Genomic DNA, 13,569 nt, shown 5'->3' on the forward strand with positions numbered 1-13,569 from the left:
ATATATATATATATAGGCGATTTAACCGAGAAGTTTTAGTTGATTGAATTTTTTAGACGAAAAATAATATCGTATTTTAGACGCGAAATAATATCGAGATAAAGTCGAGAGGAAATGTTTCGGGCGCGCGACACTCGTCCGAGGCGAACGTTCGAACGTAAATGAAAGGAAAGCGAGCGAATATCGTACGGGAATATTTTTGTTTTTACGTGCGTACGTACGACGACCGCGATGTTTGTAAACGCGCGACGAGCGCGTAATCGGGCGAATTTATCAAACCGACAGAAATATAAACACACACCGATCTCCACGTTCCTCTCCCCCCATTCAATACCCGCTCTCTCGACCAAGAGATATCGATGTAATTGAATCGGTACGTTCGAGGTACCCTACGAACGACCACCGTCCCCTCTCCCCCTCCCCCCCCCTTCCCCCTCTTGTCCATCGTATATACCAGGTAAATTGAGTTAAGTGGAGATTCTTGTTTCCGTAATGATAGCTCCATCCCGGGGAGGATGGGTGGTAGCCGAGGTGGAATAGTTTTTGCTTTTTTTACGCGTTATCACGGTGGACCCATCGATTCGTCGCGGCACAGAGAACCTTCCGACCCTTGTTTAATACGGGTTAATTGATTCGCCGCTGTGTCGTGGAAGAGAGTTTAAAATATATATATATATATATATACTTTTTCGCCTTATTCTTTGGAAATTGATTTCAAGAGAAATCGACGTATACGAAACGATCCGTGATTTTTCCAATGTTTTCATTCCCTTTTCCTTTTCTTTTCTTTTCTTTCCTTTTTTTCTCTCGTCATTTCCAATTAATTCCCGGATATCCAGGAATAAGTATTTCTTCGTATTTTTAAAGGGAAGAGAGAGAGAGAGAGAGAGAGAGAGAGAAAAAGCTTATTAACTGTTGGCATAGTAATAAGACGTCCAATAGGATATCCAATATATTTTGTTTCACTTGAATATAATAAACTCTTGTCGATTTCTTTTTACCAATTTTCAATCGATTCGCCTATGCACATCTCCATAATTGAATCCTGTGAAGCGAAATCCTCCAACTCTTTACGATTCCACCATAAATCCCGAGTACACAACCGACCATAAATCTAGCCAACCGATTAACCCACGTTTTCATCTTCGCATTCGGATTAATCTCTCATTATTGCCTGTAATTAACCCGAACAGCTGCTAGATACCTCTCTCTCTCTCTCTCTCTCTCTCTCTCTCTCTCCCTCGCTTTTTCCCTTCGAAGGATATATCATACGTTCGCCCTCTCGCGAAACAACTCTCGCCATTTAGATTTCTTCTCGATCCTTTCGAACCTCATCGAGGAAAAATCGAGCGAGAAACTGGTCGATCCCAGTCACATACAGGAATCAATACAACAACGTTTGAACAACGTTATCTTGTCGCGTCCTCGACGATTACGCGGCCCCCGAACGCTAATTGTTCCCATCCTGCCCGCTTAATTTTCAAAAGGCGTAGGAAGTGCAGGGTGACGCTTATCCTATCTGCCGAGTCACGGTGGGTAGCTACGTCCCTTTTCGTGATACCGAAACAGGAGGGGAGGGGAGAACGAGGGGGAGCGGAGGCTTGAAAGGAGAGGCAGATAGGCAGCTACATTGAAAGGATAGATAAGGGGGCTGGTATTGTGCGCCTCCGCGCATTACTTAATCCGATATCTGGAGGAAAAGGAACTCGAGTGGACTGATTTCGTGGCGAGTTTCGTGGCGTTGATACTTCGCAACGTTTTAATTGAGATGTAATTCGTCCTCGTGAAAATTTGTTGTTGTTGAGGTCGAGCATTGGAATTTAGTTGTATTCTGAATTTTATTTCTTAAAGAGAGAGAGAGAGAGAGAGAGAGAGAGAGAGATCGAAATCTTTCTGTTTTTTGAAACGTGTATGATTAGAATAAGTTTATCCCTTAAATGGAATCGAGAAAGTTATACACTCTTGTGTTTTGTTAAAGTAGTTGAGCATCGGAATTGAATTGTATTGAAAATTTGTTGTTTCGAATTTTATTCCTTGAAGCTTAGATCGAAAACTTTGAGATGATTGAGATTTGGTGTATGCTTAAGAACAAGTTTCTTTCTTGAAAATCGAGGAAATTTTAGAAGTTATAAAAGTAAGTTAAAAATTGGAATTGAGTTGTATTGAAAATTTGTTGTTTCGAATTTTATTCCTTGAAGCTTAGCTCGAGAACTTTGAAGTAATTGAGATTTTTCTATTTAGAAACGAATGTATGCTTAAGAATAAGTTTCTTTCTTAATCCAGAATCGAAGAAATTTTTAAAAGTTGTGATATTGATTTCAAATCAAATTCCAAATTTCAATCCTTGAAGATTTTTCTTTTTTGCTAGATTTAGAATTAAAAATATATTCTAAATATTTTCTTGAAATTTTTTTATTTCATCTTTTTCTTGGTTACTTTGAGGTGAGGGAAAAAGTCGGAATTTAAGAAAAGATCGATGTACTTTGACCTTTCGTGGTAAGAATCACATTCCACCGTAGGAGCCAACGTCTGACGACGAGTGGTGCAACCACCTCTGCGTCTGCTTGATGAGCGATTGTTTTAGAATAGTGAATCTCGACGTAGGCAGCGATGGAACAGCCGAAGGGCGGTCCCTGCGCCTCTCGACGAGCGTTCAAAAGATTTTTCTACCTGGAGCATTCACCCGGCAGTATTATCGATATATTAACGTCGTTCTTTATTATCCAAGCATTGTTGCATCCTTAATACGCGTTTCTTCGCGCAACGCACGCTTGTCTCATTTGCAAAACATTCGTTCGAGTATCCAACGAGTATAAGATCATATGTCAAACTTTTAAAATCCTTACAGAGAAGATTGTACAATGTATTCAACATTTTCCCCCTTTCCTCTCTCGCTTCCAATACAAACATCCGAATCATAAATTATTATTAAACGATACTAAATCTTCTTTCTTCTTTTTCTTTAGAATTTAGTGTTTCTCGAACAAAAACAATTTTTCTTCATTATATCCATTCGAATTATGAATTAAACCATCTTCCAACGTTTCTATTAAAATTCATCCCCCTCGAAACACACGCACACATATATATATATACATGCTTCTCTCGTTATCTCTAATTCAACAATCCGAATCGTGTTCAACGACCAAACGCACTTTTTCGATAAACCCATCGATTTACTTCCCGTACAAGTAGCACAATTTGCATACTTATCGAAGAAGAATGATTGAAAACACTGGATGGGATGATATATTCGCTAATATAGCCGTGCCATTTTTCGAGGCGAAATTACGCGCGCGTCGCGGTGCACCGATATTCGCGTTACACGTTTCGTATTATCTTACGGTTATCGATATTTCGTCGTCGCGATCGTGTTACTGAAAATTCGCGTGTACGACACAGTGGGATCGTCGTCGTACAACCGAACCGCACACGTACACACGGCCGTTTTGCTCGCCGTTTTTCGTCCACCTCTCGAACAACCGGATCACGAAACCGTTCGGTTTTCTGTTGCATAATACGCGAATTCAATAGGAAGGGAAGAAACGTCGACATCATGCTTTTCTTTCCCTTTTTTTTTTCGATCGAATTGTATTCGCATTTCGTCGGTTATGTATATATGTATATCGATATGAACTGAAAATATTTTAATCGCGTATTTTGTTATATATCGTGAAATGAAGAGCTTGGAAGAAACGTCGATATCATGTTTTTCTTTTCCATTCACATTTTGTCGGTTATGTATATATGTATATCCATATATCGTGAAATAATTGAAAATATTTTAATCACGTATTTTATTATATATTGTGAAATGAAGAGCTTGGATTCGTTCATCGGTTATGTACGTATATAGCTATATTGATATATCGTGAAATAACTGAAAATATTTTAATCACGTATTTTGTTATATATCGTGAAATGAAGAGCTTGGAAGAAACGTCCACATCATGCTTTTCTTCCCTTTTTTTTCGATCGAATTGTATTCACATTTCATCGGTTATATACGTATATAGCTATATCGATATATCGTGAAATAACTGAAAATATTTTAATCGCGTATTTTGTTATATATCGTGAAATGAAGAGATTGGAAGAAATCATGCTTTTCTTTTCCATTCACATTTCGTCGATTATGTATATATGTATATCGATATATCGTGAAATAATTGAAAATATTTTAATCACGTATTTTGTTATATATTGTGAAATTAAGAGCTTGGAAGAAACGTTGACGTCGACATCATGCTTTTCTTTTCCATTCACATTTCGTCGATTATGTATATATGTATATAGATATATCGTGAAATAACTGAAAATATTTTAATCACATTTTGTTATATATCGTGAAATGAAGAGCTTGGAAAAAACGTCGACATCATGCTTTTCTTTCCCCTTCACTTTTGGTCGGTTATGTATATCGATATATCGTGAAATAATTGAAAATATTTTAATCACATATTTTATTATATATCGTGAAATGAAGAGCTTGGATTCGTTCGTCGGTTATGTACGTATATAGCTATATCGATATATCGTGAAATAACTGAAAATATTTTAATCGCGTATTTTGTTATATATCGTGAAATGAAGAGCTTGAAAGAAACTTTTTCGCGTTAGATTTGCATTAATTTACTGATCCTCTCTCTTTCTCTCTGTCTCTCTCTCTCTCTCTCTCTCTTTTCCCTTCTTTTTTCTTCTTCATAGTATAAGTCAGTGAACCGAAGGAAAGTGAAATTTCAACGTTACATTATGTTACAACACATGTATCCAAGATTTGCAGACGAGATCCAATTTCCTCGCGACGAGCCGCTGCAGCTGCATAGTTGCCGCTCCAACTCGCGCGGAAGCGAGAACGCGTCAACATACACCGTGAGAGAGTAACCTGTCAGACACGCCGCGTTATCCGTGGCGAAATAAAAAAAACAAATACAAAGGTATACGGGTGTGGAGGGGTAGAGGGATCTTCGATCCATCAAAGTCAACGCGCCGAGTTTCTTTCACAAGCCGAGTTTCTACCCCCGTGCCCTCGCTTCACCCTTATTCGTCGTCCAACGTCGCTCAAGCGGATATTCTTCTAGTCCACGGTGAACAAGTCTTATCGGGCGAATTTATTTCTTTTCGATTAACTTTTCGATTAAAAGGTGCTTTTCCAAGAGAAGGTGTTCTTTCTTTTCTCTTTTCTTTTTTCCATCGTTGGCTTTCGAAGTCGGCGAGGAATAAAGAGGCGAGAGAGAACGGTAAGAATCGTTTGGTAATCTTTTGTTAAGAAAGATAAACTTTTTAACTTAAGTTCAGAAAGTTCACAAAGTTTTTAATATGATGTTACAAAAGAATTTTTAACTTTTCTTTTTATAAAAGAAGTTTTAAACTTTTCTTATTACGCTTCTTCGATTAAACAAAGCGTGGATGGATGGATCTCAAGGATTTTTAAAGTTGAGATTGGAATTATCTTAGGAATTCTTATTCTCGCGCGACGAGACGAGAGTGGGGAATCTTTGGCCAATTCTTTCCAGAGATGTTCGATCGAGGGGGAATGAAGAACGAACGGGCGCAATTAAAAATCTTCTCCCGCGGAATTTGGCGTTCTCTATCCTCGTAACAATGGCCTCGTAAATCTCGTCACCCGCGTGTCTTGCCACGTAAAAATCGAACCGAGGAACGAAGAAGCGCGCCTCGCACAATCCACGAGAATGAACTCCATCCGATTGCAAGAATCGATCGTGAAACCTTCGATCCTTCGCGATTAACCTTACAGTTTAACAGTAATCCATTAACACTTTCGACAATGGTAAATTATGCTTTCTATTATTGTAACCCTTTCAGCGGGGAAAAAAATTCCATTAATATTTAAAGTCGCTAATAATTAAAATTTTTATTATCTTGACTTTTTCATGGGAAGAAAGTGTCACCAGTAATTAAAATCTCTGTCACCTTAATCATTATCTCAGTAATAATATAAAATCTCTGTTACTTTAACCCTTTCAGAGGGAAGAAATTATATACATATATATATATACACAATAATAATTAATATCTCTATTGCCTTAACCTTTCGAGAAGAGAAAATTTCATTAATATTTAAAATCCACCGTACATCAAAAGACAATTTCTAAACATATTATTTCAGAATATCAGAAGGACAAATTTCTCAATCTAAAATCACGCTTCTCCTCAAGAAAAAAAAAAAAAAAAAGAAAGAAAAAAGAAAAGGAAAGGAAAGGAAAAACGCGTATTCTTCCTTCTTAGATGCTCTCGATTCTCGTCGATCAACGCCGTTCAATGTGTATAATTAAAAAACCGATTCCAATTTTTTTCCCCTTTCTCCAAAGATCGATCCAAAAGCTGAAAGGCCATGTGATGCACACTATCCCGACCATGAATTGATTCGCTACTATTATCCGCTATTATCCAACCTTGTCAATCCCTGTTGTTTTCTCCAAAAGCACTCGTTCATTTCGAATCATTATACCGCGGCAACGATCCCCGATTCACTGTTATTACGCATCAACCGCCCCACCGTTTTTCACCAACTCTCCTCTCCTTCCTCTTCTTCTTCTCCGATCGTTTCGCGCGAGAAATCGTTTCGATCGTTTTCCTCCTACATTTATTATCTTACATTTTCCACGAAGAAGAAGAAGAAGAATTCTCTCCATTCTCCTCCACCTCGATTTCCAGTTAGACGATGAGAAGGCAAGCCTCTTCTTTGTTCGACTTCTTTGCTTTTATCTGTCGCGAGCCACCGTAATGGACGCGTTCACGCGTGTCTGAAGGAGTAACCAGTCACTTCCGGCGGCACCACCCAACACAGAAAACAGAAGAACCAGAGTGTCTTTGGCCGGCAGGAGATTAATACGTGGCCACGTTTATGCCGGCGAGACACGCGAGTTCATCTTCTGGATTACTCTCCTCGCGATATCCTGTTTCCTTTACGATCGACCGATATACCGTGGAGAGAGATATCTTTTTTTCTTTTCTTTTTTTTTTTTTTTTTTTTTTGTCAACTTTCGTTCGTTCGAGACGAGAGTGGATGATTTTTTCGAGTTTTTTTCAGAAAGTTTTCCTTCTCCCCTTTGCAAGACTAGATACATCACTCGCGTGATTGTAGTTTGGAATGGAAGATAAGAGCGGTCGAAATAACAGGTGGCAAGCAATTTTGACGATGCAAAATTGAAAGCTCGAATTGTGTAATGTATATATTAATAATAATATTTGGAATTTCAAAAGGAAAAGAAGAATCTTTCTCAAGGAAAGAAAAAGAAAATATATTTTTAAAATCTTCTGCAATCCGAAATGGATATATAAATTCAATGAGAAATGTTTCTCAAAGAAAGAAGAAGAATAATAATAATTTGTTTCGAAAACAAGAAAGATATTTAAAAAAAAACAAGTAAATAGAAGATTTGTAAAAAAAAATCCAAAATAGATTCCAAGATTTTTCTCGATAAACGAGAAGGATATTTAAAATCAACGAAAAATCTTCGATTATCCCAGACCTGGCCGCGATTTATCAAAAAAAAAAAAAAAAAAAAAAAAAAAAAAAGGCTCCCTCGATTCTTTCTCGACAAAGAAAGGAAGAAAGCTTTCCATGGAGAAACATTCTCGAAAAATTTATTCACCCTTCGACCTGACGCGATCTGACCTCGAGTATAGAAATAGATTTATTTGTGAAATTAGTATGCATACCGTATGCCAGGTTGGCGGTCGAACGGGCAGGGATAGCGTGAGCGGGCGATAGTGACATTATATATCGAGATACGTATCGGATAAGAGAAGAAAAAAAAAAAAAAAAAAAAAAAAAAGAAGAAGAAAAAAAGGAAAAGGATCGCGGCATTCTTTTCTTTCGCCGTTTCTCCTTTATAAATCTTATTAACACCGCCAATACGGATTATGGATCGAGGTTACAAGACAATCGAGGAAGTATTGAATGGAGAAAACGATCGCGTGTCATTGTGTCGCGAGCGCACCTTCTCTCGCGAATCGATACGCTTTTGCCTCCATCCATTCGCGGCAGGGAAACCGCCGCGGTGGTAATCCATTTGCAGCCGTGAAATTGTTGCGGAGAGAAAGTATATTACACCGTATATTCTTATCGTGAAATTTCAATCGATAGGAAAATTATTTTATCACGCGTATGTATGTAAATCACGGAAAGGAAGGAGAAAAATTCTTCGACTCGAAGAGATGAAAGTCAAGGATAAGAAAATTGTTATGGAAGAAATATCGAATTTCTTTTTGAGTGATTTCTAATTGAAATAAACAGAGTTGGAATGAAATTTTTTTTTTTTTTTTTATCAATTTAAAAGTTTTCCTCCGTTAAATTTTTTTCCACCGTATTTTTTTTTTAATAATAAATTTAATTTTTAAATTAATTAAATAAATTTTTTAAATTAATTAAATAATTAAAAAAATTAATAATTTATTAATAAATTTTTTTCCGTGTGACTCCATCGATTGTAATTATATTGAAAAATGTAATATAAATTGAAGGAGAGGAAATTCTTTTATATATATATAAATCAGACGCGAAAAAAAAAATCGAGAAATTTATACGGTTAATTCATTGAGCGGATAAACACGATCACGCAGTGAAAATGAACGTTCTATGGGTGGGTTATTAAGCGACGGATAATCGATTAAGTTAAACGATGATAACGCGGGGATAATTTCTCTTCTGAATCGAAACGTTGTTGTTACGCGTATTTTTCTTAGATAGAAGCTTTCCTATGATAATTCGTAATCACCCACGATTTTTCTACAGGCTCGAGGCAGTCTTTGACATTCTAAAACTGCTACCACAAACAATATTGAAATTCAATTATCCATGCGATAAAATGCTTTACGATGTTTTTGAACTGTGACATTTCGATCTGCCGTTTAGTCGAAGATTTAACGATTGTTTATGATAAGATGATCTTTTAATAATCGTTTGACGTGCAATTTCAATATAACGGTAAACGATTTTTCTTCTCCCGCCGTTGCACAAAGTACATCATTCTTTTTTCCTTTTTTTTTTTTTTTTTTTCTTTTTCCACCATAACACACCGTCACACACTTCACAAATCTCATCCATCAACGAATTCAATAATTCCTTCCAAAATTTACTTAAAAATTAATGATCAAACTTTACAGCCGATAATTCATCGATTGTTCTAATTAAAATTCAATTTCATCCTCTCCAATCGCTTTTCTTTCGATAATCAAAACTCAATAACAAACTCAATAATAAACTCCTCCTCGATTTCCTCGCGAATAATAGTTTCACGTTGAAAGGTTTCGTAACTTCGAAACTCGGTTAAAAATATCGGAAGGAAAGGGAGGGAACAGCTGGCAGAAGCAAACTGGAGTTGGAGGAGCGTGTTTTGTATCCCGGGCGGAGGCGGCTTTATTGAAATGCGGACGAGGGAGCAACAGGGTGACGGTGGTGGTGGGTTCTCTCCCGGGTCGCGTGGACAACACTCCCACGGAATATTAAACGCGTTTCTCCGTGGCGTGTCCCTCTTTATCTCGTCACGGTGCGTTTCACCTACCTGCAATATTTGCGCGTTGAGGTAGGTACCGCACGAGCGGTAGATGCAACAGCACGCGGATAATGCATTCTGATGCATCGTGCAAGAGATGGCTTCTTACTTACGACTCTCCGCCTCGTATATAAGGGAATACCTCGAACGGTGGAAGCGGATCGATCGATACAGAATTTAGAAGGGAAGAGAGAAAGAGAAGGAGGAAAGAAAATTCTTTTTTTGCGAATCTCCTTCTCTTTGTCTCAGAAATTTCATACTTCAAAGAAATATTCTTCGTCTTCCTCATTTCTGTTTGGCTAGAGAATTCTTCCCATGTATCCAGCTACAAAAAGAGAATGAATCTCTCATTTTGATGATCACGAATGAATTGATTAATTACGAATCTCCTTCTTTTTTGGAAAAAATTGTATTTGAAAAATTGAAAGAAAATTGAAATGTTGAAAAATCTTGAAAAATTTTAAGAAATTTGTCTCTTTATCTGAGAAATTTCACACTTTAGAAGAAATATTCCTATCTTTTCCATCTCTGTTTGCCCTATGTACCAATTTCAAAAAGAGGATAAATCTATCACTTTGATGATCACGAATGAATTGATTAATTACGAATCTTCTTCTTTTTTGGAGAAAATTGCATTTTAAGAAATTTGTCTCTTTATTTCAGAAATTTCATACTTTAGAATAAATATTCTTCATCTTCCTCATCTCTTGATTAATTACGAATCTTTTTCTTTTTTGGAGAAAATTTTAAGAAATTATTTTAAGTATTTTAAGAAATTTCCTCTTTATCTCAGAAATTTTAGAAGAAATATTCTTCATCTTCCTCATCTCTGTTTGCTGAAGAATCCTTTCCACACCAACTGAAAAGTCTCTCACTTTGATGATCACGAATGAATTGATTAATTACGAATCTCCTTCTTTTTTGGAGAAAATTGTATTTTAAGAAATTTGTCTCTTTATCTCAGAAATTTCATACTTTAGAATAAATATTCTTCATCTTCCTCATCTCTTGATTAATCTCCTTCTTTTTTGGAGAAAATTGCATTTTAAGAAATTTCCTCTTTATCTCAGAAATTTCATATTTTAGAAGAAATATTTTTCATCTTCCTCATCTTTGTTTGCTGAAGAATCCTTTCCATACATCAACTGAAAAGCCTCTCATTTTGATGATCACAAATGAACTGATTAATTAATTACAAATCTTCTTCTTCTTTGGAGAAAACTGTATTTTAAGAAATTCTCTCTTTGTCTCAGAAATTTCATACCTTAGAATAAATATTCCCATCTTTTTGCCCTATGTACCAATTTCAAAAAGAGGATAAATCTACCACTTTGATGATCACGAATGGACTGATTAATTAATTACGAATCTCCTTCTGTTATGGAGAAATTTACATTTTAAGAAATTTCCTCTTTATCTCAGAAATTTTATATTTTAGAAGAAATATTCTTCATCTCTGTTTGTTGATCACGAATGAACTGATTAATTAATTACAAATCTCCTTCTTCTTTGGAGAAAACTGTATTTTAAGAAATTCTCTCTTTGTCTCAGAAATTTCAATACCTTAGAATAAATATTCCCATCTTCTCCATCTCTGTTTGCCCAGAGGATCCTTCCCTACATACTACAAAAAAGAGGAAAGGGAAGGGAATCTCCAGTTTGATGATCACGAATGAACTGATTAACCCGAACTCGTCGTCCATTATAATTCATCCTTCGATCCTCGCGCATCCGCGCCGCGCCTGTGCAAACAGTCGTCGAGGAAAATATTTGCACAGGATAACGCGGGCCCCTCATTATCGGGGTCGACGTCGAGAGGGGGCTCGAGGGAATGGATTCAGCTGCGGAGCGAACAGGAGCGAACGCGACGTGGAAGGAGATGGAAGGTGGTTGAAAAGGAGGCAAGGAGGTAGAGAAAAGATAGAGGTAGGGGGGGGGGAGGGTGAGAGGGGAAGAGAAGAGGTAGAGATTGATTCGACATGCATAAATTAGAGAGGATGAGGCTTTATCCCGTGCGCGAGGATCGGAGGATTGGGTCTGGAATTGGGATCTCCGCACAGGAGAGGAGTATAAATTGATGACTGTAGGCAAAAGGCAGGGGTTTATAATAATTAATCTTCGTGCGTGTATGTATGTATATATGTATGTACGTATGCATATATCCAGCCCCCTTCTCACCCTTTCAGACAGAGCTTACCCCCGCCGATCCTTCCTTCCTTCCTTCGATCCGACTTTTCGTCCGTTCCGTGCATCTGCATACGTCACGTTTATTTCTTTCTCCTTTTTTTTTTTTTTCTTGGAACGTGATTCAGACACGATTTAGAAATTTTTCCAATATCGAGTTGTATCTTTGTATCATCCATTGTTATAATTTATTTTTATTTTTTTATTTTTTTTTTTTTTGATTCTTTTAAATATTCAAATCGTTCCATTCGATCGACAAACGAGCGAAGAAAATGCCAATTAAAATTATCGCTCCACGAAAACCGTCGATGCAATCGTAATAATTTGAACTAATAATAGAAAAGTATAATATATACGCGTCATAAACATTATTGGAAACAAACAGTTTGACAGCCAACTTCGATCCGGATGGATGGATCACACGATCGAAACGCGATCAATTTTTCTTTTCTTCACTCGCCCCTTCTTAACTTGACTCGATTTAATCGGTTAAATCGGAGTCTAAAGACTCGGCCGGAAACGAGAAATAGCCGCGGTGACAAATATCCAGCCGAGGTTGGCCGAGGCTGAACCTCGCCAAGGGGCGATTAGATATCGCGTCGAGGCGGGCGATAAATTATGGTGAGCGTGTGTGGCGCGATGGGGGGAGGGGGAGGGATCCTGGCGGTGGCCGTCGCTAAATTGAGGAATCATCAGCGTGGCTTAAAGCGCCGCGATTATCGTTAATTGATAAATTCGACGGACCCCCGGCGATTTATCGCCAACTCGTTTCTAATAGTTTATAACCGCGGAGGATACGTCTTCCAGGAAATCGTCGTCGGGGAGAATCGTCGTCGTCGAGGATTGCTCGATGGATTAAACCTCTGAAACCTCAGCCGTTTCTGAGAGAGACACGCGGAAATGGCCGGTTGAATCGAAGCCAGGGAAAGGTATTTCCAGCTGGGATGTTGGAAAATGTACGCGGATGCCTGCGATGTCGAGGAAAAGATCGTTTAAGAGAATTGGCTGCTCGTTTATCAATCGTGTAAAAAAAAATATCCAGGTCTTTCTGGAATATAAATATATATATATATATATATATATATATAAAGAGAGAGATTATATTTATATACAGTGAAGTTGATCATTCGAAGATCTTGTTTTACGACCTATAGATAATTTCTCCTCCATCTGTTCGTTATTCGAAGCTACTTTCGTTGAATACATCTTTAAATTTTTTTTTTTATGGAGAACGAGGGAAAAGAAGCGTTTTCTTTTAGAAAAATCGAATAACACATGTTATATACGTATAAATAAAAATTCTTCCCTTCGCTTATCCGATGAAATTAACTGAACCGAAGAAATTGTTCGATTTTGCAGACGGCGAAGCCGCGGGGAGGAGGATACGAGCGGCGTTGACGAGAATTCGCAGCAACAGCAGGCGAGCTACGTGGCGGGAGGTCAGCGCGACACAGAGGAAGAGGAAGAGCTGGGGGCAGAGGAGGCGGCGGCGCAGGCGGCGCAGTCCCTGCAGAGCGGCGCCGAGGGCGCCGATCCAGAGGTACACAAGAGGGTTGCTGCCGTGCAGGTGCAGGTGCAGGGTATGGAGGGCGACTGGCGGACGTACTGCGAGCACCCGCTCTCGGTGGCGACCGCGGCCATGCTGAATCTGCAGCAGCAGCACCAGGTCTCGGCCGTGGCCAGCCACGGCGACGACCCGGCTCCCTACGTCTACGAGTATTACAAATTGCCTGACAAGAACGCCGACGTCAAGCTGCCGCCTACCCACGAGCTTTGGTCCACGTGAGTCTCGATTTTTCCGTTATATCGTTATATCCGTCATCGTGTTCAGAGGAAGTGAGAGAAGTTCGAGAGGTCGATTTCT

General features: G+C 38.3%; 1 protein-coding gene across 5 annotated transcripts in view; it reads left to right on the top strand.

Moving 5' to 3' along the window:
* The window catches only part of LOC122715293 (protein grainyhead), a 140,979-nt gene that overhangs the window by 82,819 nt on the left and 44,591 nt on the right, over nt 1-13,569 (top strand). For all 5 annotated transcript variants that reach the window (XM_043937376.1, XM_043937373.1, XM_043937374.1 and 2 more), the window contains exon 4: nt 13,065-13,487. In XM_043937376.1, coding sequence (XP_043793311.1) covers nt 13,065-13,487 — 423 coding nt within the window. The remainder of the gene's footprint in view (nt 1-13,064; nt 13,488-13,569) is intronic.

This window comes from Apis laboriosa, unplaced genomic scaffold (assembly GCF_014066325.1).
Source record: "Apis laboriosa isolate Shangri-la unplaced genomic scaffold, ASM1406632v1 scaffold34_cov151, whole genome shotgun sequence".
Classification (NCBI taxonomy): domain Eukaryota; kingdom Metazoa; phylum Arthropoda; class Insecta; order Hymenoptera; family Apidae; genus Apis; species Apis laboriosa.